Here is a 27,275-nt window from a genome sequence, read left to right as displayed (position 1 = left end):
TCTTTGCGTCAGCAGTGTCACATTGCTATGGGAGCCTCAAGCGTACCTGTAGGTGATGGAAGTGACAGAAGGGAGGGAGATGGGGGTTGTGTGATGCAGCAGAGGGGCTCTGCTCTACCAACGGTCGCGCCAATCTGTCAAGATCCGGCAGGCAGCCAGGGCATCTTGCTATCAGCTCCGCCCGCCTGACTGCAGTGTATTTTTAGAGTGATTTAGAGGTTCCTGTCTATGATGATAATAACACTGCAGCTCCTGCATGAAGCCAGACACTCTCCTTTTGAATGGATTCATAGATAAGAAGGGATGGCGAGCAGACTCAGGAATTCTAGCTGTTCACGCAGCTTCTGATATGAAATGGGGACGGCTTTAAAGGGCAGTGCCACTGACTTTTACCTCTGAAATATGGTGGTAATGTATGCAAACCGAACTAAAGCAAACTGGAAGGCAACAGTAGAAAGGGTGTAGATGATCTGATGAAATAGTCATTTTGATGATATTTCCTATAATATCCTATAACTCCTTTTTTCACTTTAATTTCTAAGGAGGGTTTTGATTTACATAAAGTTGAACCTTATAGGCACAAAGTCAGTTTTAATAACTTATAATAAGCAGTTCCCTGTTCCTGTAATGTCTTATGATTACTAGTCTCCTCCTCAGAATGGAAAAGGCAATGAAATGTGGCAATGTGTTTGAATTAGTCCTACTGTGACATGCTTTATATGAACACACATTAGCAAAGGAAAAACATTTTAAAATGTCACTGAATAACAGACAAACACACAGAGCTGCTCCTGTGGCTGCAAACTGATCATTTTTTATGGTTGCTACCATTCGCCTTGGCTGAATGCTTTTGCCCATTGATTGGCCACTCCATATCTTTCTGAAAATATTAATTCAACAGTTTTAAGTTCTGTTTTTTTTATTTTCCTTCTTTCTTTTCTTTTTTTTATTAGAAATGCACTGATTGCAGCTTCCTTGGCTTCTTGGTATTTTTTTTTTTTAACTGTGTCTACTTTTTGCTGATTTCAATGATCTGAGTTCTGATTAGCTTTAAAAGATCCATCTTGAACTGCGTGAGAGGGATTTTTTTTTTTTATTGGTTTGTTGTTCAGAATGTTTATGTGGTGGTGTGTCAATGTCACAAGCTATTGTCATGTTAGCTTGTGGCTGTGAATGCGCATCCGACTATTTATTTGAAGTATTATAAACATTTTAAATGTAACTGCTGTCTGGGTTGATGTAATTATGTCCAATGATTTGATTTAAAGCTGTACATTTACAGCAGCAGCAAGCCTGTTCTGTATTCACAGTAAATTGAGCAAAAATGTAAGCATACTTTAAGTAATAAATTAATTATATTAAAGTTAAACACACTAATTTGCAGTATAAGTAACGTAAGCGAGAGTAGAGTGTGTAATTGTAGCTATATTTGACAAATTTCAGTTAACGCCACACACACAGTTTTTCTAAAAGCCACCAGACACACAAATTGTTAGTACTTTGGAAAAAGGAAAGCTACAGGGTTTGGTGCTAATAAAGACAAACCCATTGAGCGAGCCTGAAGAACAATGCTAATGCCAAATGAGACGGTGGCTAATCAGAGAGAAAATTATCTTGACCATGTGATCAGTGAATGTCCTGTCAAAGACGTACACAGGCTTACACTCCAAAAACACAAAATAATCAGTAAAGCAAGTTTAAAGTGGACTGGATGAACTGTTGTCAACAGAGGCAAAGAACGGCAACACACATGCAGGCCTCTTGGACTGAGTAGTGCGATATGTGACGTGCTTATCCTCAGGTTAGGGGTAAATCATCGTTGTTGGAGCGATAACGCTGCACAGACTAAATCTTTGTAGAAAATAGATCCAACTGTTATCTGCACTGACTTTTCACTTTCTCTTAATAAGTTCAGTGCATCTCTTGCACTGTGTACAGTTTGCAGCTTTTTCCATGCATGCGTCTTTGGGAGAGCCTCTGATGGATGTAAAACCAATGTCACTGTTAATTGCATAAATAAATATTCATATGAGCAATAACTGATGGAAGAATTTCAATTGTTTGATCTTGTGTGTTGTACAGGTAGTTCTCAACTGGGGGCAACCATCGTGGATGCAGTAGATACTCTGTACATCATGGGTCTGCACGAGGAGTTCAAGGATGGCCAGGAGTGGATTGAACAGAATCTGGACTTCAGTGTGGTGTGTACCCACCTTCCCTCTCTACACATAAAATACCCAAGAACACTTGGGTATAATTAAGCCTTCCATTAATATCTTAATGATGGTCTCCAGCTTGTCCACATAATGCTCTTAATGTGCTGCTGTCATAAGAGATGACTTGCACTTAAATAAATATCACCGGAGTGCTCATTGATCTGATGCATGCTTTCTTGACATGATTTTTCATCAGCCCATCAGCACTATTAGACCATAAATAATATGCAAACATTACTCAAAATCCCTGTGAATGTTGGCACTGAATTGTCACCAATTAATTCATCTAGATTGTATCGCTCCAGTGTTGCTGTTGGAAACTATTAGACTAGAGAATATTTTCAGTATTTATCCTCATATCGAGCATTATAGTAATAATGATTTCAAACATTGCTTCATTCAGGCTGTGTTTTGCAGTCACAATCGTGACTTTGTCCTCTCTATCCATTTTCTTCTCCCTTCCTGTCCTCACAGCCTTTTCTGTTGAGTGTTTCTCATTTCCATGTCTTGTCCATCAGTTCAGCAGCTCCCCTCATTTATTTCCTCTGCTTCAGTCTCCCATCACCAGCTTTTCTTTCCTTCCTTTCAGATGTCAATCACCTCTTTTTTTTTTTTTTAATAATAATAATAATAATAATAATAATAATGGGTTGCATTTATATAGCACTTTTCGGGGCCCTCAAAGCGCTTTACAATTCCATTATTCATTCACTCTCACATTCACACACTCTTGGAGGCAGCTACAGTTGTAGCCACAGCTGCCCTGGGCCAGACTGACAGAAGCGAGGCTGCCATATCGCACCATCGCCCCCTCTGGCCATCACCAGTAGGCGGTAGGTGAAGTGTCTTGCCCAAGGACACAACGACCGAGACTGTGCTGCTTGCTAGGGCCGCAGCTGTTGATTATTTTAGTAATTAAGTAATGTATCGATAATTCCATCGATTAACCGAGTAATCGGATAAGAAATGCTGTTCTCTTATTAATGAACACACAGGTTTTTCAAAATGAACTACTCGTTGGTTTCCATTTTTAGAAATTGCAGTTTTTTAGAGCAAACAGCTGTCGAAAACAAAAAGAAAACAACTTAACCCTTTAAAATGGCATGTAAATACAATCAAATTACATTTTTTAAAGAAAATATTTTCTTAAATGCAAAAATATATAAATAATCTCAAATAGAGCCAAAGTCAAAATAAAATAAGATATACATGGAATCTAACCTAAGGCATATCAATTGACCTTCAGTGGTGATCACAGGAACAGTGCTGCTGTTTAGGACGCTAGAACCATGTTTTCTTTCACTCAGTCTTGGTGATGGCGCCGCCGCTGCCGCTTTGCTCTTCACGGTGTGTAAACAGACTCTGGCTCCACGTTAAACTTTGACACCATCATCATCATCATCTCTGCTGTTGTGTTATCAGTGTGTTTGCCCTTAATGTCAAAGTTTTATTGTCACGCTGCTCCTAAATGCGTTTATATTGCAGGGGTGTTTTAGCTGCAAACGTGTCTCCATGGTGACGCTACGGAGCCATGTGTTAAAGGAAGCATCGAAGCAGAGAATTTGTGTTGAGAATTATTTTGCAATTGAAGTATTCAAATTATGCAATGAATTGTTGCAGCCCTTCTCCTCCTATATCAGGGCTCTAGACTAACTTTTTGACATGGGCGCACCGGTACGCCTAACTTTAAAAATTTAGGTGTACCGGCACAAAAGTTAGGCGCACTCAAATTTTTCAACCGCATTGCTTAACACCGCAGTTTTACATGTGCACTTTCTTTGGGGGGGGGGGGAGTCCATACAGACAATATTAATTTCTAAATTATTAACTAACAAACTTGTGCTTAAAGTGCTTTGTCAATATTGTAGAAAATGTTAAAAACTTAATCATCATCTTGGCCTCCTCTGTTGACCTGTTTGCTGCTGTCTGCTGCTGAAAGGCCGTGGGGAGAGGGGACACTTGGGCAGTGCATTTACTGCAGCATATAATGTGTTTTCTGGATACACTGTGCTTTTTCAGCATTCAAATATTGATGGCACCGTGTCAGAGCACTGGCTATGAATTTCAGACAGATCAGGCCTTAACTTAACAAAAAAGTTATCAATAGTTCTTTTCATCTTTTCTTATTACCCACAGCTACAGTACATCCACTTCTCTCAGGCCTAGGCTGCTCACTAGGGCTGAGTATCATCACTGATTTCTATAATCCATTCAATTCCGGTTCTCAAAGTCCTGATTTGATTCAATTTAGCCTCAGACAGTCAGAAATATTATAATTCTGATCATTTATCAGTACTGATACACATGAGACTTCATCAGAATTGTGAAAATCACAGCAGATGCCTTTGTGTGAAAGTAACTGAGAATAAAACACAGGAAAACATGAAGGAGATTTTCCTGGTCTGGCTTTTTATAGCAGATAACCTTAAAAATATTCTGCAATTTTGCATAATTTTAAGAAATTTAAATTTCTTCAGTATTGAACAGCAGAAATTAGGCTTTCTTGTCCGAGGTCATTTAAGTGAAAAAAGAAAAAGCGCTGTAAACAACGCTAGACTGGTGGGTAATAAGCGAATGAATAATGCAGAAAACAGATTTGAGACGGGAAACTGTTCCTGAAGTACAGAGAGAGAGAGAGAGCTGTGCAGGAAGTGTGATTTTTATCGTGGTGGAAGCAAAACAGCAAAAGTCAGAGGGAATTCATGACGACATTGATCAAATGTGAAGCGCAGTTTGCTGCTTCTTTTGCTGCAGGCTCGGTGAATTTTGGTTGGAGAGAGGCAAAACCTGCAGCTCAGAATCAGCGCAAAAAGACGTAAACACAGCGCGGACCCGAAGAATCGCTAAGCTCCGACAGCGTGTCCGTGTTCAGGCCGTCGGGTGAGAAAGCCGAGAAAGACGAAGCTGATTCTGATGTGTTGGGTCCGCTCCGTGTTTAGGTCTTTGTGTGGAATCCGTTAATGAATTGATATCGCTTTATTCAAGCTACTCACCTCTCTCTTCCACCTGCACTTTCAACTGGACCACGGCCAATCAGAGAGGTCCCGCCCCTGACTATCTCTGATTGGTTTAGTCCACGATAGGGGCATAATGTGTGTCTGTTGTTGACCACACGGAGAGTTACAGAGATTTTTTTTTTGTTACCGGAACAGTTGGTCGCACCTGTGCGACCAAATATTTATTTTTAGTCGCACCACTGAAAAATTTGGTCGCATTTGCGACCAAATTGGTCGCACTCTAGAGCCCTGTATATACTCCATTATTAGCATTTTCTGCTCTTAAGCGTGCTTCATACAACTCGCCTCATTCACCCATTTACACACATTGACATAAACACTTTTTTTCTATGCTTTCCTACCTAAGTGTTTACTATCTAACATTCGTACATAACCCCCGAAGTTGGAAAACAACTTGGGAGTTAGTATCTTGCTGAAGATATTTGGCATGCAGCCTGAAGCAGGAATTGACCAACCTTCCGATTAGTAGATGAGCTGCTCTACCTCCTGAGCCAAAGCAGCTCACTCATTCCCCATCTTTCACTACTCACTCGCTCCTCAGTGCATTCTCAGCCTTTAAAAGTGCCTCTGTATTTCTAAATAATGTGGCTTTACATGTAGTCTTGTTTATTCTAATCAGTTTTCCCTAAATTCAATTCAGTTCTTCTGTCCACATTCTGGCAATCCTCTTCTCTTTTTATTCCTGTCTTTATACCGGCACCAAACTCTGGTGCCCAAGCTTCTTACTACACCTACTGAGCCAATCACAGGACACCAAGCAGGGGATCTAACAGCCTGACACTTGGAGGGCTAATTAACCTCGGGATCACTGGGGTTCTGCAGAGAAGAGGAATGGAGAGAGTGAGAGGAGAAAGGCTTAGATTGCATGGAGGACATGGGTGAAATTGGGTTAGGAGAAATGCAACTGGGAGAGAAACTGAAACTGGTCAAGATCAGTCACAGTTTAGTTGAATGGAAGGAGGAAGATTAGGGGGGAGGGCAAAATGGCCGCAATATGGGTAAAATAGATGGGCAAGGGAAAGAGGAAAAATAAAGGTTAAGAAAAGAAAAGATGGGGAGAAAAGACAATTATACATACAGTGGGGCAAAAAAGTATTTAGTCAGCCACCGATTGTGCAAGTTCCCCCACTTAAAATGATGACAGAGGTCAGTAATTTGCACCAGAGGTACACTTCAACTGTGAGAGACAGAATGTGAAAAAAAAATCCATGAATCCACATGGTAGGATTTGTAAAGAATTTATTGGTAAATCAGGGTGGAAAATAAGTATTTGGTCAATAACAAAAATACAACTCAATACTTTGTAACATAACCTTTGTTGGCAATAACAGAGGTCAAACGTTTACTATAGGTCTTTACCAGGTTTGCACACACAGTAGCTGGTATTTTGGCCCATTCCTCCATGCAGATCTTCTCGAGAGCAGTGATGTTTTGGGGCTGTCGCCGAGCAACACGGACTTTCAACTCCCGCCACAGATTTTCTATGGGGTTGAGGTCTGGAGACTGGCTAGGCCACTCCAGGACTTTCAAATGCTTCTTACGGAGCCACTCCTTTGTTGCCCAGGCGGTGTGTTTTGGATCATTGTCATGTTGGAAGACCCAGCCTCGTTTCATCTTCAAAGTTCTCACTGATGGAAGGAGGTTTTGGCTCAAAATCTCACGATACATGGCCCCATTCATTCTGTCCTTAACAAGGATCAGTCGTCCTGTCCCCTTGGCAGAAAAACAGCCCCATAGCATGATGTTTCCACCCCCATGCTTCACAGTAGGTATGGTGTTCTTGGGATGCAACTCAGTATTCTTCTTCCTCCAAACACGACGAGTTGAGTTTATACCAAAAAGTTCTACTTTGGTTTCATCTGACCACATGACATTCTCCCAATCCTCTGCTGTATCATCCATGTGCTCTCTGGCAAACTTCAGACGGGCCTGGACATGCACTGGCTTCAGCAGCGGAACACGTCTGGCACTGCGGGATTTGATTCCCTGCCGTTGTAGTGTGTTACTGATGGTGACCTTTGTTACTTTGGTCCCAGCTCTCTGCAGGTCATTCACCAGGTCCCCCCGTGTGGTTCTGGGATCTTTGCTCACCGTTCTCATGATCATTTTGACCCCACGGGATGAGATCTTGCGTGGAGCCCCAGATCGAGGGAGATTATCAGTGGTCTTGTATGTCTTCCATTTTCTGATGATTGCTCCCACAGTTGATTTTTTCACACCAAGCTGCTTGCCTATTGTAGATTCACTCTTCCCAGTCTGGTGCAGGTCTACAATACTTTTCCTGGTGTCCTTCGAAAGCTCTTTGGTCTTGGCCATGGCGGAGTTTGGAGTCTGACTGTTTGAGGCTGTGGACAGGTGTCTTTTATACAGATGATGAGTTCAAACAGGTGCCATTCATACAGGTAACGAGTGGGGGACAGAAAAGCTTCTTACAGAAGACGTTACAGGTCTGTGAGAGCCAGAGATTTTCCTTGTTTGAGGTGACCAAATACTTATTTTCCACCCTGATTTACGAATAAATTCTTTACAAATCCTACCATGTGAATTCATGGATTTTTTTTTTCACATTCTGTCTCTCACAGTTGAAGTGTACCTCTGGTGCAAATTACTGACCTCTGTCATCATTTTAAGTGGGGGAACTTGCACAATCGGTGGCTGACTAAATACTTTTTTGCCCCACTGTAAAGATATAGTAGTGACTCTGTACAAGTAAATACAAATCAGACCCGTATAAAACAAACTATTTCAAGCTCTATGGATAGGCGTTGGGTTGAGAGTCACTTGGCCTCACCTCTGCTAAATTAAATGACTGAACTGGGCCTGTTCACTGTGCTGTTGCCTTTTGGACCATATTTAATGGAACTACATAGTACAATTTATTTACAGTCCATGAGGGCAACTCGTTTATATAAAGCATTTTTAAGAGAATTTAGAGACATTCATCAGCAGTTGACATGGCAGGTACGTGATAGAAGTATGAATGATTAAATATAGGCATCATATACAGGAATAAGAAGGGTGGATATTTGTGAAGTGAAAAGGACAGAGGAAAAGAGAGAGAGATACACCGGAAGATTTTATAGTTTTTAACCCTGAGAAAACAGTAAAAGGATACAGAAAGAGATGAAAATTGGCACAGTCATCTTACAATTGTCCCATTTGGATTCATTCAATAAAAGTAGCAGTGTCTTCTCCAGCACAGTGATATCCAAAATACCCACTGGAGCAGCTAATGTAATAAAAGTTCCCTTAGCAGCATGAGTATGAGATTTGTGCCTTACGAAAAAGATGGAGAATTATTAAATGTAAAACAAATGCAATGACAGTGACATGGAGATAAGAGCGTGAGGAAACAAAATTGCGAATATGCTCGTGTGAAGTAATAAAAATCAGGCAGGAGAGGAGAGCCCTCTGGTTACTTAGGAGGGAGAGGAGAGTGGAGATTAGAGGGAGGAGAAGAAGAGAGAGGATGAGATTTGAAGCTGCTGTTAACAAGTGAGAGGAGGAGGGAGGCGTGTCGCTGTGTTTTCATTAATAGCCTGGTTTGATGCTCTTATACCTGTGTGCATTAGGCAGGGGATTCAGGCATAAGCTTCCAGCTATACTATAACATTCAGGAAAGGTTTAGCTAGCTTAGGCTAAACCTTAGAAATATGGTCATGGCATTACTCTGGCTTTTGCATGGGCCTTTTACAAAACAGGTAATATCCCAGCTTGGAGTGAGCCATATTTTTCTTCCTGGCAGTGTAATTGGCAGCAAAAGTGTTATTAAACTTGGCCCTTGTGAATATCAAAGATTTGTTCAACCTAAAGAGAGCAGCTGTACCCAGCTTCCCCAGTCAGAGCACTGAGGCTGGAACCAGGCCATAGTCTGCATTTCCATTTGGGAGATTAAATACATCACTCTTAGTCGAGTTTAATCACTTTCCGGTGCATATAGGAGTGCAAGTTGCCCAATATTACATTGAGGTTAGCTGCTTCTGTGTGTGCACCATCATTGTACTATAGTACTACAAGTACTATAAGCTACTTGTAGACGTGTGCACATCCTTAAACCAGTATTTTATTGAGGCACCTTTTGGTTTAATCTCGGCATTCAGTCTTCTTGGATAGGTGTGTGTGTGTGTGTGTGTGTGTGTGTGTGTGTGTGTGTGTGTGTGTGTGTGTGTGTGTGTGTGTGTACACACAGTATTTATTGGCTTGGCAATATTTGGCCACTCTTCCTCGCAGAAGCACTCCAAATCTGTCAGCTACAGAGGGCATCTTCTGTGCACAGTCCTGTGCAGGTCAGTCCACAGATTGTTCTGTTGGATTTAGGTCTGATCCAAATGACTGATTTGGATGTGTACTCTGTGTCATTGTCCTGTTGGATGGTATAAGTCCTCTTCATCTGCAGCATTCTGGCACTTTTGCTGTTTGATTGGTATTTGACTGGTATAATTTCATCCACTTAAGGAGGGGATTATATGGGACTAAAGCCCCAGTTCCAGCTGAAGAAGAGCATCCTGAAAGTGTAAGAACAAAAAGTGTTGTTTTTGGACAAAAGTACCTTTTGGAATTGTGGCCAAAAAATTCAGTCTCACACATTTTCCTTCATGCTTTTGGGAGAATTTATGCTTACGTTTGTTTGTTTTGGGGGTTTGGGTTTTTTTGTTTTGTTTTTTTGCAAATTGTACTTGGGTTTGGATTAGAGCTGGGCAATAGAACGATAGCGATATGTATTGTGAAATAACTTTTTCTCGATAGAAAAATTAAACTATTGTGATAGGCCTCATCGCTCTTGTCCTCTTAAAAAAAACAACAGCCAATCCAAATTAAGTAGTGCAGAGCCGAACCAATCACAGCCGCAGCGTCGCGTCACGTGACTTGTTACGTACAGCACAAGTGCCAAGCCGCACATGTGTATTTGTTTTGGGAAGCAGCCAGTCGCCGTGCCGCTCGGTAATGGAAGAAATGAGTGTGCCAACTAGAGAAAAATCGACCGAGAGCGTGACCGAAGGTTACCGAAGAGAAAACAGATGATGGTTCCAATGCCGGAGAGATTGTTGAGCGGAAGAGCCATAGAAGTTCCGTAATGTGAAGGTATTTCAGCTATTTCAAGTCTGACAAAAAACAGAGTAGCGTGCACTGTAAATTGTGCCGAAAGCAAGTCTGGAAATACAATAAAGCGGTGCAGCTCAGTCTCTGACTGGAAGCGCTAATTCGTCATTCGGCTTTTGTCAGACTAAAGTAACTGTTAAAACCGTTTGAAAAGCTCAGCTATACAACAAGGAGAGATTGAGAATTTCCTTTTAGTTCTCAGTTTATTTGATATTGACAAAAGTTAGTCAGTTTTGTCTGTTCTTCTGTAAAACAAACTAAGATTTATTTTTAGAATTAATATTTTGTTTCTAAGTGGAATTGACAATTTAGTAGTCTGTTTCATTTATTCTATTTTGAAACTTAAACGCTTTAGCGGCTGCCTTTTGTGTAGTTTGCAATATTTGCCTGTATTTATCTGAAAAAGTCTCATGTTCCTTAAGTACATCTACCCTGTTGAACTTATTATGGGAAATAAATATTTAAATAAAAACAAGCTGCTGATTATTTCACATTTTACTTGTGAGCAACGGCACATTTAAATCTTACAAATATAGTTATTTGGCTTATATCGTGATAGATATCGTTATCGCCTGAAATGAAAAAAACATATCGTGATATGAAAAAATCTTATATCGCCCAGCTCTAGTTTGGATGCTTTTCTTTGCCAGAAAGGCTTCCGTCTTGCAATCCTGCCCCATAGTCCAGACAAATGGAAAATACATATTGAGATTGTTGTTACATAGTACACAACTGGTGCTTTCCAGAAATTCCTGCAGCTCCTTTAGTGTTACTCTAGATCCTCTGATAGGCTCCCGAGCTAGTTTTCACCTTGTCTTTTCATCAGTTTTTGGGGGACATCCAGTTCTTTGCGGTGTCAGTTTTTGATGACTGTCTTCACTGTGTTCCTGGTATATTCAGTGCAGTGGAAACTTTGGTACCTTTCTTCTGACTGATACCTTTCAACAGTGAAATCTCTTTGATGCTTTGTAAGCGGTCTGTGAACCAAAGCTTTTGATGCAGCAGGCAACTAAGTAAATGTCAGGAAGGTCCTGCTAGGACCGCTGAACTGTATTTGGGGTTAATCAGTCTCTTTAATTGATAGCAGGTGTGTACACAAGAAGACAGAACGCTGTCTGCTGCTTCAACAGCGTATTCCTTTAAAGGTGTGCCGACTAACAGATTTGTTTGTTGAAATAATTGAATTGCTTTGAAATCATTGTCAGTGAGTTATTGTGGTCTCATTTTTTTTTTTTAACCTCACTAAAACCTGGTATTTAAAGAGGTATGTGTACACTAGGGCTGCCACGATTTGTCGACTAGTCACGATTATGTCGACTATCAAAATCGTCGACGACTGATTTAATAGTCGACGCGTCGTTTGAAGCTTTGTAAGATCACAAAAGACGCAGGAATAAGTGGCAGGATTTAAGAGTGTAATAACGGACTGAAACAGAAGATGGCAGCACGGCATGTACAAGGATGTCAGCTACCGTTAAACCCCGAAGAAGAAGAAGAAGCAGCTGTGTCCCAGAATTCATAGCGCGGCCCAGCGCAGTTTCCAACAATGGCGGCAGCTAGTTAGTTTTAATATTACTCTTATTATTCTTTCTGGGTCACAAAATAAACGTTTAACATATTTTCAGGCGAGAATGTAGCTGTGGAAACTTCAAATATCTGCTCAGTTTATCAGGACACCACATATTTTCAAAAGCGCTCCGACGTTTTCGGAGACATCTGTTACCCACTAGGTCGTTAGCGAGCCGGGGGCTAGGTCACTAGCGCCGTGAGAACACCGGACTCCCCGCAAATCGTTTTCAAACCCACCGCCGTCTTTCGCTACTCCGGTTAAATATATATAAGTCACTTAGATCACTTAAAAATGTTATAGTTTGGCTTTTTTAGTATTTTATTTGTTCCTGAGTAAATCAGTTTGTCTGAGATTAAAGTTATAGTTTTTACACAGCTGAATAAACGTCAAGCAGACAGCTGATTATCAGAAGTGTGAGATGCTGGAGAATCTACTCCGGTGTCCTGTTATATTTTAGATAGCAAGGAGTTTATTAAACTTCACCGAAACAATCTGCAAATTTCATTAAAATTGAATAAACTATCATCTTGTCTTTATTTTTAGTTAGCACAGACCTTAAACACTTAAAGCTGTAAGCTAATGATAGTTATATAAGAGCAGATGCTGCTGGTGCAATAAGCTGTAGTTTTACGTCCAATGGATGATGATCTGATTAGTCGACTAATCGCAAAAATAATCGGTGACTAGTCGACTATCAAAATAATCGTTTGTGGCAGCCCTAGTGTACACCCTTTATAGCCACTGTACTAAGAATAGTTGCTATTCATCATTCCATAGCATTCATTAAAGTATTTCCTGCAACTCCAAATTCATCCGAATATGTTGTCTTCCATTTTTTCTTAGTTTAGTTTGATATGCGGGGGAGAAGAATTCAGTGCATCATGCAACAATACACAGGAACATGTGCCTGTGGCATCAAAGCTAGTGGATGGTTCAGTTCTAACTGTAATCTTTAGTCTTTTAGAAATATGTAGAGTGTAATTTACCATTTTGTTTCTTGTTGAATGACCTGACATCTTTGTAGCATGTTGCCCCGTTCCTAGAACCCAGTTAGTTGAGTGAGCAATAAAGTCATTAGCCTAAACAATGAAAATAAGATCCAAGTTATCAAAAACTCCAGCTGAATTGTGCTGTAAGCTGTTTTGAAGTGGACTGCGAACCATACATGAGAAAATAACAAGTATTTTTGAAATATGTGATTGCAGAGTCGTGACATTATTTCCCTCGTCTTCATCTTGCATAAACATAGTAAATTGGTCTCTCTCTCTGTGTGTACACACAGTATTTATTGCTTAAAAGTAACTGTGCGGTTCTTGTGTGCCTTTAGCAAATTTATGCACATTTTTATTGCATATCGTTAGCTTCATAGCATAATTGCCTAAGTCATTTGACTAAGTCAATGACTTAGGCACTTATGCTATGAAGCTAACGATATGTTACACCTGCGCTCGTCTACCTCTCAATTCAGCCACCCACTTGCCACCAACACATCCTCCAGCTCCAGCTTTACCACTAATGAATGATTAAATAGCTGCCATGTCAGTTTGAGCCAAGCAGTGAGTCATTGTTGGACTCTCTAGTGTCCTGGTTAGACCCCCGCATTGCAGCTTGCCCTCAGATGATGGATGTGTCGGCATGCGAACTGCATCTATGCTAGGCCCAAACATCCAGCAAACTAATAGACTTTGTTAACTAATGCATTAATGACCCCAATCAAAATGAGGATTTGATCTGATCCCATGCAGCAAGGAGATTGAAATACTGATTAATTCTAGCTGTTGTTTGAGCCCAGTCTGATTTCCTGGATTCATTTGAGTTCTTTATTCAGATTTCTTTCCTAGCATATGATGTTTCTGGCAATAAGAAATGCAGACACATGATTCACAGTCTTTGACAAGGTAGAAAAGGCCATTCTGCTGTTAAAATTTTTATACCATTGCTGAGCTTTTGTGGTCCTGCTCACTTTAAGCTGTCATGTTTGGCATGATTAGACACATCTTCTCCCATCAGTTTCCTTCTTCTAGAAGCCTTTTTACTGAAGGTGAAAGCAGTGACTTACTGTGTTGGCTCCTCTCGTGTCATTTCCAATGACAGACGTTAATATTTTAACTGAATCGTCTGGATGACATGTTTTATCAAATTTGAAGGTCTGTCATCAGATTTGTTGGGATACTTCAGTGAAATCACACACTGTGAACCAAACAAACAAAAAGATGCATTCTCACCAGCTGTTGAGATCCCAGGTTTTAATATGAATATTCTTTTGTAAATTGATTTTTTATTTAAATTACATTGTAAAATGTTATTGTTGAGCTTTTAAAACATAATGTTTTCAAATATGTTGTTTCATGCAAGTATCTTACACCAGGGATGTTTTAACATCATATAAAGCTCTGGGAATAAACAGCAATTAGGGTTGGGAGAGATGTTAAAATCGACAGTCTACAAATATACATTCAAGGAGGTGTCTCTTACCTTTTATTGTTAACATAATGATTAAAATCCAGCTAACACAGAACCTTTCAGAATCAGCTTTATTGACAAGTATGTGTGAACTGGGCTCCGGCTATTTCTTTGCTTTCAGTGTACAGAACAGAGTAGACGGCAGACAATACTGAGAACATGACACCAACACGTGTAGCATGTTCATGTTGCGTTTACAGAGTTGATGGCACTGTTGATTATAAAGGGTTTAATAATTCCCATATTGACACATGTGGGCACACATGCCTATTCGCTTTAATGTACAGTTAGGTCAGTAAATATTTGGACACAGACAATATTTTTTCTAATTTTGATTCCATACATTACCACAATGAATTTTAAAGGAAATAACTTCAATGCGGTTGAAGTGCAGGCTTTGAGTAGGTTGAAAAAGATTGCATAAAAATGTGATGAACTAAAGCATTTTTACCACAATACCTTTTAATTCAGGGGCTCAAATGTCATTGGAAAAATTCAGTAACTAAAAATAAAATCTTCATTTCTAATATTTGGTTGAAACCTTTTGCTGGCAATGGGTCTAGTCTTCAACAAGCGAAATGCATGCTATATTATGTATCTGTATTATGAAACACTGCCCAATAAATTTGACTGCATTTAGCTGGATTTGAGCTGACAGTACGTCTCTGACCACCTCAGATTTCATTCGACTCCTTCTGTCCTGTGTCACATCATCAAGTACTAGCGTCCCAGTGCCACTGGCAGCCACGCACGCCCAAGCCATCACACGGCTTCCACTGTGTTTTATAGTTGATTTGGTACGCTTTGGATCAGGAGCTGTTCTGCGCCTTTTCCATAGGTTGATCTTGGTTTTATCTTTCCAAAGAATGTTTTCTCCAGAGCTGTGCTGGCTTTTTGATTTTCTTTTCTTTTTTTCTTTGTTTTTTCTTTTTTTTGAATAGAAAGTCCAATCTAACCTTTCTATTCTTGAGGCTTATCAGTGGCTTGCACTCATTTAAAACAAACCTTCATTATCAATAACAGAAAATGGCACAAAAAATAAATGCTGACAGAGAGCTGACAGATCTGTTTGTACTGATACATGTTGGATATAAATAGAGGGGGGAGTGAGTGTTGTTAAGAGTGTTAAAATAGAAGATCATATAATGAAGTGAAATGATGTTCTGTTTAGTAGCTCCATGACAAAATACATGATTTCAGTCCAACCGTATATTCCTGTGCTGCTCTCAAGCCTCACTGCACAACCTGTGTAACTCCGGCTACGTCCACACGTACACGGGTATTTTTTGAAAGCGGAGATTTTCTGTTTTCGTTTGTAAAAAAAAAATCCCGTCCACACGTAAAAGCCAAAAACGAAGGAAAACGCTGCCGGGAACATGCCAAAGCAGCAGGTAGCGATATATTCCTGACCGTGTAGAAATGTTGGCCAATCAGAAGTCTAGAAGCCTGGGTGGGAAAGAGTAAACAAAGATGGCGCATAGAAGCAGCACTGAGTCCTATGTGTGGAGGACTCAGTGCTGTGTGTGTATATGTAAGCATTTAAACACTGCAGAGAGGAAAAATGAACAGTAACGTTATTTTGTCTAAGTCCGCCATGGTAGAAATTCATTTCACCGAAACAATAACCTAGCGCACAGTGTGACGTCAAACTGTAGAAACAGTCATTGGTCCACACGTAAACGCAAAAACTGAGTTTTCGAAAATATCCACCCTGGCAGGAGTTTTTAAAAAATCTCCATTTTCAGTGACCGAAAACGCTGTTTACATGTGGACAAAAGGTGCAAACGCATAGAAAAATCTGCGTTTTCAAAAATACCCGGGTACGTGCGGACGTAGCCTCCCACTTCCCCCTCTGTGCTCACCTCAGGCTTTTTTGTTTTTGTTTTGTTTTTGTTTTGTTTTTTAAATCAGGGTTGTTTTGTCCCTGCTTTTCATTGGGCTTAGTGCTTCTAAACTGCAGCTGTAAATGGCTAACAAGTAAAGGCTGACTCATGCTGTAGACCATAGGTGTCAAACTCTGGCCCCCGGGCCAAATTTGGCCCGCAGCCTAATTACATGTGGCCCGCGAAGCCATACCAAATTATTATTAGAGCTGGCCTACTGGTATTATACAGCTAATATATATATTGCTTAGTATTAAGCTTTGCTTGTTCCATATTCAGTTTTTTAGCAAAACTTGTTTGAGTCCATAAGAAAAGATTCATTCTTATATCTGGAGGAAGATTTTTTTTCCAATAAATATTAATGTTAGCCCAGTTTTGAATTTTGGCCCACTGTGTATTTGAGTTTTACACAATCCTGCTTTAGACGGATGCCAGCCTTTGGCTGGATGAGAGCTTCCCAGTCGCCACCTTTCATCAGGTTTAACACAAACCTGTAGCTCGTCTTGCCTTTCAGTGGGTTTTGTTGAAGTGCTGATTGTGTGCCGGTAAAAATGAAAACCTTTTTAGTTGGGCTTAGTCTGAAAACTTTGGGTGCAGAGAGAAAATATGTGCAAGTTGAAAATAGGTTTATGCAGGCAGTATTCAACACTTTCCCCTTCCAGCACTAATCCACACATGGGATCTGAGGCAGGAAGCAACTCTGGTACTTTAAGACACATTCAAACAGCTTGCAAAATAAAAATTAACTCAACATCGAGTGTACGGCTGCTACATTCTCTCGCTCTCTCTCCTTTTTTTTTTTGCTTATACTCAAGTGAAAGCCTCAACAATGATAGGGCTTCACTATTTCAGGAGCAAATCAGACCTGTTATATCTGAGAGGTCAAAATCCACCCTGCTGCGAACAGCCCATAGATCAAGAGATACTATAGAGATTGTGGGGTTTACCTTCAAAAGATGCTCAGATTTTCAGACATGAACCACAGTATTGTACAGCTAGATGTAACACTGTATGCCTCTGTAGATAAGAAAAGCATTCTTTAGGGAAATGTGCCTGTGGGGGAAGGCATGCCAAGAAGGCTCACTGTTCCCTGTATAGCTCTATTGAAAAGACTTCCCAGCAGAAGCATTATCTGACAGGTTATGGCAGCTCTTTGCACTGAAGGAAATGCAAGAAGCCAAGAGAGGCTCTTGAATGAATTAAGTGGATTAGATGAAGCTAGACTGACATCAGGGCCAGGTTTGCGCTAATGTGAGTACCGGTGCTGACCAGTGTTCAGGCCTGAGCATCACAACCAGTCTTTGAATGTTCTTGTTCACATGTGCTCCTGACTCCAGGTTAGAGTTACCTCATCAGGTTACAGAAGAGAGTGCTGTAAACTGTGAGTACTGTAATCAGTAAGGCTCAATCATAAATATTTGATGTATTTATTTGAACCATGCTGTGGCTGATCTTAACATGTTATAGCCACACAATGTTCCTGCACTCCTCCGCTTCTTTCTCCTATTCATTTACTGTAAACAGAGGTCATTCAGCCTGCACTTTAAAAAATGTGTAGGTACGTTTTCATTTCTAATGTGAAAATATCAGCGCAAGGTCATGTTGTAAATTGCAAGAAGCTCTCAGCATTTGAATGTACGGGACCAAAAAGGCGTTCCAGGTGAATAACATTTCTGCATCACAGTCGCTGTGTCATCAACCATGTTGTCAGTCACAGTCTTCCAATTTCCCAAACACGAGGAATGCTGTGGTTTGAAGGAAGCTGCAAGGCCAGCAGTACAAGCATTGCACAGAGTGAAATCAGTCAAGTGTGCACATGAAAGTCTTAATTAGGTTCTCCTTTGGAGGCACATTAATTGGGATGAGCAGCCAACTAATTCGAATTGGCAAACAATAACCATGGTAACAACTTTAGACCCAAATAATGTGCGAAATCACCTTAACCACTTCGTGTACTCGTGGTGGCTTTAGTTCAGTGTTTAATCCTCAAGACGTCTTTTCTCTCCTGTCGCTCTCACACGTTCCACTTCATATCTGCTGGCAGGTTACTGCCTTGTTGCTCAGCGCTAATGATTCAAAGATTTTTGTTTCACTTGGACAGCTTTTACTGTCTGATCTGTCTGAAAGTACCTTTCCACTTTGCATCTTTTCCTGCGTGACATGCAAATCAGCAATAACATTAAGAAGCCATTGATCTTAGTGTTTTGTTATACAGCACCACTGGGCTTCACCAAAGCCAGAAATTAATACTGTTCACAGTTATGTATCCAGTGTCACCAGAGAATAGAGCCAATAGGGGAGTGCTGTTTTGCCTGTTCTGTTTAGATATTGGGTATTAGTGATTACTTTGTGCCATTTCCTGTAGCAAGCTGCTTTATTTAATGATTTTTGTGCTGTCTTAATTTTCCAGAATGCTGAGGTGTCAGTGTTTGAGGTCAACATTCGGTTCATAGGAGGATTGCTGGCTGCCTACTACCTCTCTGGACAGGAAGTAAGTACTTATTTGCTTGTGTGTGTTGTATATGAGAGTGTAAGAATTTTTTAGTGTTATTTTTTTCTACATTGGACAGAAAATTGATGAAAAATAGATGTTAGTTCAAATCACCTGGGCTATAATCCTCAAAAATGATCTTCATGTCTCCTTGTTTCATCTCTCCTCTCCTCTCCTCTCCTATTAAATCCAACAGGCAAATTTTGCTTCTTGGTTTAAGGAGCTGGTGAACATTAAATCCAACCATCCATATTTCTTTTTCTGTTCTTTCCCACCTCTTCTCTGTCCATCCAATCCGCTCCAACTTTCATGCCCAGCCGAGCAGTGCTCCCTCTATAATAGGAGCAAATACATCAAACTCGCCCAGCACAACCTCCACGACTACTGTGCTCCCAAGAATTTATATGGGGGGGGGGGGGGTTACTGACCGCCAACAGATCTCGAAAGAAATCAGTGCTTTTCTTAGCCTTTTCACTTCACCACAAATACAGCTCTGACACAGTTGCTAACTTTCAATATTGTCTCCTGTAAATCCTGATTTCCCTTCCTTTAGTCTTTGTTTCTCAAACCACAGCTGTCAGAAATGCCTACAAGTACACCCTGAAGATACAGAAATCAAGCGGTGTTTTTTGCGAGTAGACAGCCAGTGAAGTTCTCAAAATAAACCACGATGGGCTGAGTAGGCATTTTGCTTTGATTATAGGGCCACACCTTTAGATGAAGGCTGCTGTGGTTCATCTAAAGGTGAAGGTTGTTTTTGTAAAGACAAATCTATTGTCTTGTCACTAATATTGTTCTCTTCATACCTTTCATGTACATCAAGAAGTAGTCTGAAAAAAAAAATTTTCCGGTCTTTTAAGTGACATTTGTGAAAAATATGATCAGTTTAGTAGCAGACACCCCATTCACATTAACTTGATGCTAGTGGTCAAGACTTTTGTGGCATTTTCTTGCCCTTTATGCTTTGCTCATTCTGGGAAACCATCAGCTTATTCTGCTGTCCTAATGTCTAAAGAGCACATTTTTGCAGTGAAGCCATCTGGTCAGAGAATGTGTGTGGGGTGAGCCAGTCATTTAACTGCTAAGACGAAAGCTCAATCGGATGATAGCCAGTGGTTTTAAAATGCATTTAAATAACCGCAGTTATTCATTTGCTCTTGATAAAGGCTTTGTACCTGCTATAGATTGCATATAAATGATAGATCAGAGGCAGGGTTGCTAATTTGTCAGCTAGTTAAATGTGTTTTTAAACTGTATGGCTCTAATAAACATAATCATTAACTGTACCATGTAGCAGAGACATCAGAACTATTGTTTGTACCAGGCTGTTAGTGGACTTTTTAATGCTGCAAGGTTGGGCTTTTGTATTATGGGAGGCTGTGCACATGGACTCACTTTTAGAGCTGGACTCAAGTAGCTATTTAAAAAGTGATGGCAGTTCCACATTGGCCTCATTTCAGACATGGAGTCTTTGACTTGGTTGCTTGCATGTCGCCAAGCGTCCTTACATAAGTTCAATAGATGAAGATAATATCACAGAGGTAAGGCAGCAGGCCCACTTAAGTTTAAAGTGGGCTGTATGTCACATCCCTGCTATAAGGGGAAGCTGTGGCTGAATTAAAAAGAGGGTAAATATAGACGTGAGTGTCTCAAAGTTCAAGTTTTGTATTTCTTTTTTAGTGGAGAGAGTAGAAAGCATAAGCATAAACTAACCATTTATTTACAATTAGATTTTGGTTAACAGCTGAGGAGAAATCCAAAAAACTTATTTGAAAATTGGAATGAAAGACCGTTAAACACCCTAAAAGTAACACGTTTGTTTTGTTGGGTAATTAAAGCCATGAAGAGAACAGATTAGTCATTTGCAATGTTTCAGAAGCAGATTTTAAAAAAACCAAAAAAACCCAAAAAACAATCTTGTTCTGCCCACTCACTGAAAAATGCTCAACAAACTTTACTCAGTCACACTGAGTGTCCAGAGGTTGTGGGTTGGATTTATGGAACCGATAAACATTGTGATAATTTACTGCGAATAACAATAGAAGCCCAAGTGGCTCACAAGCAAAACTTAATGCCACTCTTGTTCCCCACACTGCACTTCACCTCCTATTCCCTTGCTCAATTTCACTTCCCCCACCCAAATCAAACTCAGTCATTCATCAGAGCCCACTGGAGTGATAATAGAAGCAGTGGGAGGTGGAAAAAGAGGGAGATCGAGCATGGGAGGGCTTAGAGGAGAGACAGTGATGGAGGGAACAGAGGAGAGGGTGGAGAAACCTGTGCGATGGGACAGTGAAGATGAGTGGAGGGTGTTTGGAGGTGATTGTTACAGATAAAGAGATGTGAGTGGGGAGTGAGGATGATGAATGACTCTGGAGGGGAAAAAGCAAGTCAGATTCATTCTTCACTCTCACTGAACATGTCCTTGAGCAAGGCATTTAACCCTCCTACTGTTCAGGCAGCAGGAGAATAAATACAGATTGTTATAAAAAAAAAAAAAAGTGGTAACAGATGATTGAAAAAAACAACAGCTTAGGATTGGTGATGAACTGGGCGTTAAAGGTCTGTCCCATGTTGGATGTTAGTGAATCCTTGTAGCTGTATGTGTGTGGGACAGTCACAGATAGTGATGGATTGATTTAGAGTTAACGCAAGAAAACACATGGCCCCAAACAAATGCACAGAAACACTAATGCTCTGGTTTTGTATACATTTTGCTCGTGTTCTAATCTGAGCCCACATGTATAGATAAATAAGCATTAATTAAAGCCCAGAAGTACTCATCTTCTAGAGGTGGGAATCACCATACATCCCACGATACGATATTATCACAATACTTAACGCACGATACGATATTATTGCAATTTTTAAAAATATTTTGCGATATTCAGATTCTGTACATAAAGGTAAACTTTATCAATATTCATTTTATCTAATATCAAAGTCTCGCACTCAGTCTTTTTCTCATTTCAGTCAGTTTTATTGTTGACAAACTGAACGGTTTGTATTACAGTCTAGTCCAACTTAACTGAATGCAACCATCTGGTACGATTATAGCTATTCTGAACTATGCAATTTATGAAAACTATGCAGCCCATTCAGCAACTGAAGAATTTGAAAGTAAATGAAAACAAAATATAATTTTACATTAAATAAAAAAGTTTTAAACTTAACTAAAATAAAACGTGTCTTAAATTAAAACAGGTAAACTGTCATGTTTATTGCTGCCCAAAAAAAAGTTAAACACATTTGGACAGTGAAGGAATGTCAGGATTCTTGCTCAGAAAAAGGATCAACAGGCTCTGAAGTCAGAGCATGTTCCATTCCACGAAAAATTGTTTGTAACAAAATATCGATTTCTGCTGTCCCTGTATCGATACATTATTAGCAAACAAAATATCACGATACTACATAGTATCGATTTTTTCCCCCACCCCTATCATCTTCCAAATCAGCGTTTACAGAGCTCACTGCCTCTATAATGGCTCTTTAACTATACAAAACTGAGCTATTTTCACTTTAAATAAAAACTTTTTTGTTTTAATTTCAACTTCCGTGAATACGCAAACATGGACACTAGTACCTCAGTTATTATTTTTCCCCTTTTTGATTATATTAAGAATTTTTTTCACATACTGTATATTCCTGCACAGAATACAGCTTCACAACATATATATATTTACTGTTATAGAGAGTTAATTCTATTTTTTTTATTTGTCTGTACACACTTTCATCTCGCTCTTTGCAAATTTCAGACTTTAATATTACCACAGCTTCTAACGCAGAATTTGAATACTCAAACTCTGTTTTCATATACGATACAATTCTTACTGGACGTTAAACCAGTGCTTGTTGTTCAGTTCCTCATACTGTTTATAAATGATGGCTATAGCCACTGGGACATCATCTGGTTTGCGTCTTGTTTTTGAAGCTTTGAGCGTCTGCTGTTGCCATCTTAGCTTTTTGGAAACCTTGGTTTGGGGTGGCAGTGAGGATTATTATCACTTTGGACACCAGTGGGGACTGTAATTTACAAAAAAACCCATTGAGTATGGCTGTAATAGCAATTAAGATCATGAGCGCTTTGGCTTTTTTCAGGACATAGATCAGGGCATCTAAGGAGTCATTTTTTCCTGTTGACTTCTATACATTCAGACATTTGAAACCACAGCAGTCCCCCCGGCCATTAAAAAACAGATTTAAAGCATGCTCACTTTGGCTTTATTTTCAGACCAGTAAGTTATGAAGACTCGCAGCTTCAGGTTGAGTCTGCCTTGCATCACAGAACGGCAAGACTGGGCCATACAGGAAATGAGAGGGTAATGATATTAGAAACGCATGCTGCTGCTTGGGACAGCTGGCAAGAATGTAAGACATTGCTGAGCTGAATTTGGCTTTGTCGCGTTGCAGAAGCTTCCTGTCACGTTGAGAGCTTTGAAGTTTCCTCAGAAGCCACCATGCTTGCTCTTTTTTCTTTGGGTAACCTCAATGTGCAAATTTCTGATCTCTAAATTTCCAAGAAGCTCAAGTAGGGAAAGCCAAAACAATACAAGCAATTTACAAAACAAACCCACCGATGTAATCTGTGTGGAAGAGGACCAAGGGCAGCCTCGTCAGATAAGGCTTCCTAGTTATTATTGGTTGTATTTGTCAGTCTCCAACAGTGCAGTCCCAAAAGATATAAACACAGACAAGGTAACGAGAAAGACAAAACGAGAATCTGAGAAAACACTCAGGAAGATTGAATAAAGGACAGAAAGCAAAACCAAAGTGATAAAAGCCAGCCAGGGAGAAACAGATAAAGACAGAAATGAAGGTGCAGCAGACAAATGTAGAAGAACAAAGAGCAGGAGGGTTGGAGATCAACATTCAGAAGGTGTTTGCCTGAGAGAGTGGAAACAGTGCAGCAGTGATGGATTGTGTTTACTCCTCGTCTGTCCCCAGCTTTATTCTTTTAGACTCTCCTTTCTACTCCTTTTCTCTTATGTCCTCCAAACTTCTCTCCTGTCTTTAGTCACTCTTTTTGTCCTACTCTACTCAACGCCTGTCTGCACTAGTCTCCACAATCTTTCGCTTCTCTCTTGTTTGTCTGTTCTTCTAAAGGAATTTGATATAAATTATATTTTGTGTACACTTTCATTTAGAATTGGCTGCAATTAGAGCCATTTTCCATTAGTACCTGCTCAGGTTGGCTCGGTGCGGCCCGACACTCATTTTAGAGTTTTCTATTAGGTCATAGTACCTGGCACAAGGTACTTTTTTTTTTAGTGCCTACTCAACAGGATTTCCAAGCAATCCAAATGTCCCCGAGTCTGACTAAAAGCCACAAACCGAGCAGCAGGTATAAAATGGCCTCAACTGCCACTGTAGCTGCCGTCATAGGCAACTCTCGCATTTAAGTTCATTTTATTAGATATGTAAGGTTGAAACAATTAGTAGTTGAAATATTAAGAAATAAATCAATAGTAATTCATGTTTTGTTCATTGGATTTATATGTTTAAATGTGTTATTTTTGCTAATTGTGCAATTAGATAGGAACCTTTTCTATAGTTCAGTCTGTTGTTGCTAAGAGGGTATTTTTTGGCTGGCACACTCAGCAAGCTAATTGAGAGACGAGCCACGAGGTTTGCAGGTCCACAGTAAGATAAATAAAAGAGTGCCTTTTTTGGACCTCCCCACGATGTAAGGATTAAAGTTTTATTCCCTTGGAGTGAGGCCAATGAGGTAAATGTTTTCTTTTGTTTATTTTCGTTGTATGTAAATACGCTAGTGTTGCGTGATATTCTCGTGCAATTACCGCAGTGTGAGGTGTAATGTGTATTTTATTGATTGTTTTGTTGGAATGTTTCGCCATATATAATGCTTAAGGGCTTTATTAAGAATATTCATTTAAGTTTGTATTTCTTTTTAGTTCTGACGGCATTGTATCGGCTGTGGTTGGACATCATTACATGTTAAGGCATGTCGAAGAATCCTCCTGTCCGAAATAAATGTCAGTTAAAACATAAAGAACAAGTTGAGCTTTATTACGACTCGAGGGGAGTAACAGCCACCTTTGTTTTAGTGTTCATGTCGCGTACAAATGATGTCAGTTTGGCTACATTGATATAGTGAGTTAAACACATTCATCGGTACTCAATTGTAATGGAAAACGAGCCGTACTGCCTCACGTTGTGTCGAGCAGGTCCGAGTAGGTACTAATAGAAAAAGGGCTTTAGTGAGGCAACCAAGCATCCCTTGGTGACCATGGTATCTAAGGATGTTGCTGAGACTGGACACTGCCCCATCCTTATGTATCCAGCAATACCCCAGCCCAGTGTAAAAACAATTGAATCAGCAGTTTTCACATAGACTCCTTTTATAATTGGATATAAATTTGAAACATTTTCAGCTCAAGAAAGAGGAGAAAAATAAATTTTAGTATTTATGGTGGTTTTTACCCTTCAGCTATAAAAGGCTCGTGGCTATAGTCATCACCCCACCAGGCAGGCAGTTTGGACACCCAAGTTTGTGAATGCAATAACTCGAGAAAGTAGGATTAAAATTGCTACCATAGGTGTTACCACTAAGATAACTTGGACAAATTTGAATCACAGTGAACTTTAAGTCGACCTCAAGGTCAAGGTGTCTCTACTAAGAGGCTGAAGGGCGGCACTGGCGGCCGCCAGTATTTTTCAATACTAAGGTTGAAGGAATTGTTTGGGGGGAATAGATCAATTACTAAAATAATCTATGGCTGCAGCCCTGCTGACAGTTGGAGGACGGCTTCTTCCTCTGCTGTGTGAAGTTGCTAATAAATCTGCAAAGTCATCAGTTACTTTCACTGGCAAGTAGTATGAAAATAAAATGCTCCAACACAAGAACAAAGATATGGCTGTATGGCTGAGTTATTTTTATGTATGATATATTTATTTTTTTAGGTTTTTCTCAAACTTGCCTATTGCACTGGCAGTTTTACTGTACAGAAGAAAACAAACCACTGAAACATAGTATCTATACTCACACTAAAATGACAATTGCCTGGTATTATACCTGCCAAAAAACACCGTGTCTGGTTGTTACAGTGGATATGTAAGGCTTTAGAGACTGTGTATGGCGTAACAGAGTGCTGGCCTCTGCTGTCAGTTAAATAAACTGTGTAGTGTATGTGTTATAGTGGTGTTGAAGCAGGTCAGTGGTTTTCTCTGCATTTATGCAAAGTTGTTTCCCATTGCTCCTGTAGTGAGTGTTGCAACAATTTTTTGCACCTGATTTAGCGAGGGGAACTTAACAGGCCAGTTCACCTTAAAATCAAATGTTTGTTTTCCCCTTTGGCCTGTAATGATGTTTATTCCTCTGGATTTTCTTTGTGAGGGTGTAAATATACAGCCTGCAGGCCCAGTCCAACAAACAGTCCAGTGTGACCCACTGGATGGTGAAGTCATTCATAGTTTAGTAACATGCACTCCTCGTCCTGTCTCTAAGTGTAGTTCAGGGAAGGTTAAAATTATTAAATATGATCATCTGATCATTTTTACAAACACCCAAAGTAAAGATAAAAATCGTTATTAAAACGGAGTATTCCCTGACTATAGTTGCAAGTTGCTCGTGGTTGCTAACAGACGCTAGGTGAAATTGATCGCTAAGCCCCAGTCATGTAGGTCTAGAGACCAGTCAGTGACCTCACTGGTCAGGCATTGTTAGGGAGTAAGTGGTTGCTGGGTGAAATGGGTCACAAAGATGTATCCAGTGGTGCACTGAGAGAAATCCTTGCAATTACATGCTCTCAAGTAGATTTCTGTGGTTGCCAGTCATTGTTTGAAAACACTTGCAGAGTACTCGCTAAGTGGTGGATGATATAGCCTCAAAACTACATTACGCTGTTTCAAGTGAGTAATTTCTGCTGACTTAGAAAAACTGTTGCCCAGTGCATTCACATGTTTATTTTCTGGGGTTGCACATCACCAGCTGCTAGCATCTCCTTCATAGGCTGGTGTGTTTTGTTTTTTGCTTAAATGGTGAAACAAGTTTGTCGTTTCCACTTTATGCAGGAAGCGTTTTCCTGCATCAAAAACCTTTAAAAGTAGAAGTAGTCTGCAGAGTAGTAGCAGCAGTAGTAGTAGTCTGTCTGTAGACTGTAGTCTGCAGTAACGCACAATTTTCCCTTTGAAGGTGACCATTGTCTATTTCCTGTCGTAACCGGTTGCCAACTGTTCTCTATGCGATTGAGGCCTTAGCTAGCATCTTTTAGTTGGTGGGTGTAACTTAAGTGTGGTAGTAGAAAAAACAGATTTTAGAAAACTATTCATTTATGTGACTAAATCGCTCATGATGTCTGAAGACAGATATTTTTAGCTAAATGCCAAGCGTCTTTCAATTCTGTTATAGTTAAGAGAAGGCAGACATTTTTACAGCTGGTATCTCCTAGACGGGGCAATTTTTCCCAACTGCCCCCTTATTCGTCAGGGTTTGCCACAGTGTGTAGCTTCATATATATTTGATTTGGCAGATTTTTAGGTTGGATGCCCAAAGGGATTTATGCCTCCTCCCGGGAT

General features: G+C 40.0%; 1 protein-coding gene across 1 annotated transcript in view; it reads left to right on the top strand.

Moving 5' to 3' along the window:
- The window catches only part of man1a2 (mannosidase, alpha, class 1A, member 2), a 171,316-nt gene that overhangs the window by 90,331 nt on the left and 53,710 nt on the right, over positions 1-27,275 (top strand). Inside the window, exons 5-6 of the mRNA XM_085385201.1 lie at positions 2,083-2,201; positions 18,660-18,740. Coding sequence (XP_085241327.1) covers positions 2,083-2,201; positions 18,660-18,740 — 200 coding nt within the window. The remainder of the gene's footprint in view (positions 1-2,082; positions 2,202-18,659; positions 18,741-27,275) is intronic.

The sequence above is a fragment of the Rhamphochromis longiceps genome, linkage group LG16, assembly GCF_057381845.1.
Source record: "Rhamphochromis longiceps isolate RC_006_pf linkage group LG16, R_longiceps_female_GT1.1, whole genome shotgun sequence".
NCBI classification, from domain to species: domain Eukaryota; kingdom Metazoa; phylum Chordata; class Actinopteri; order Cichliformes; family Cichlidae; genus Rhamphochromis; species Rhamphochromis longiceps.
Note: the sequence above shows the minus strand (reverse complement) of the source record. Positions and strands in the feature narration are given on the sequence as shown.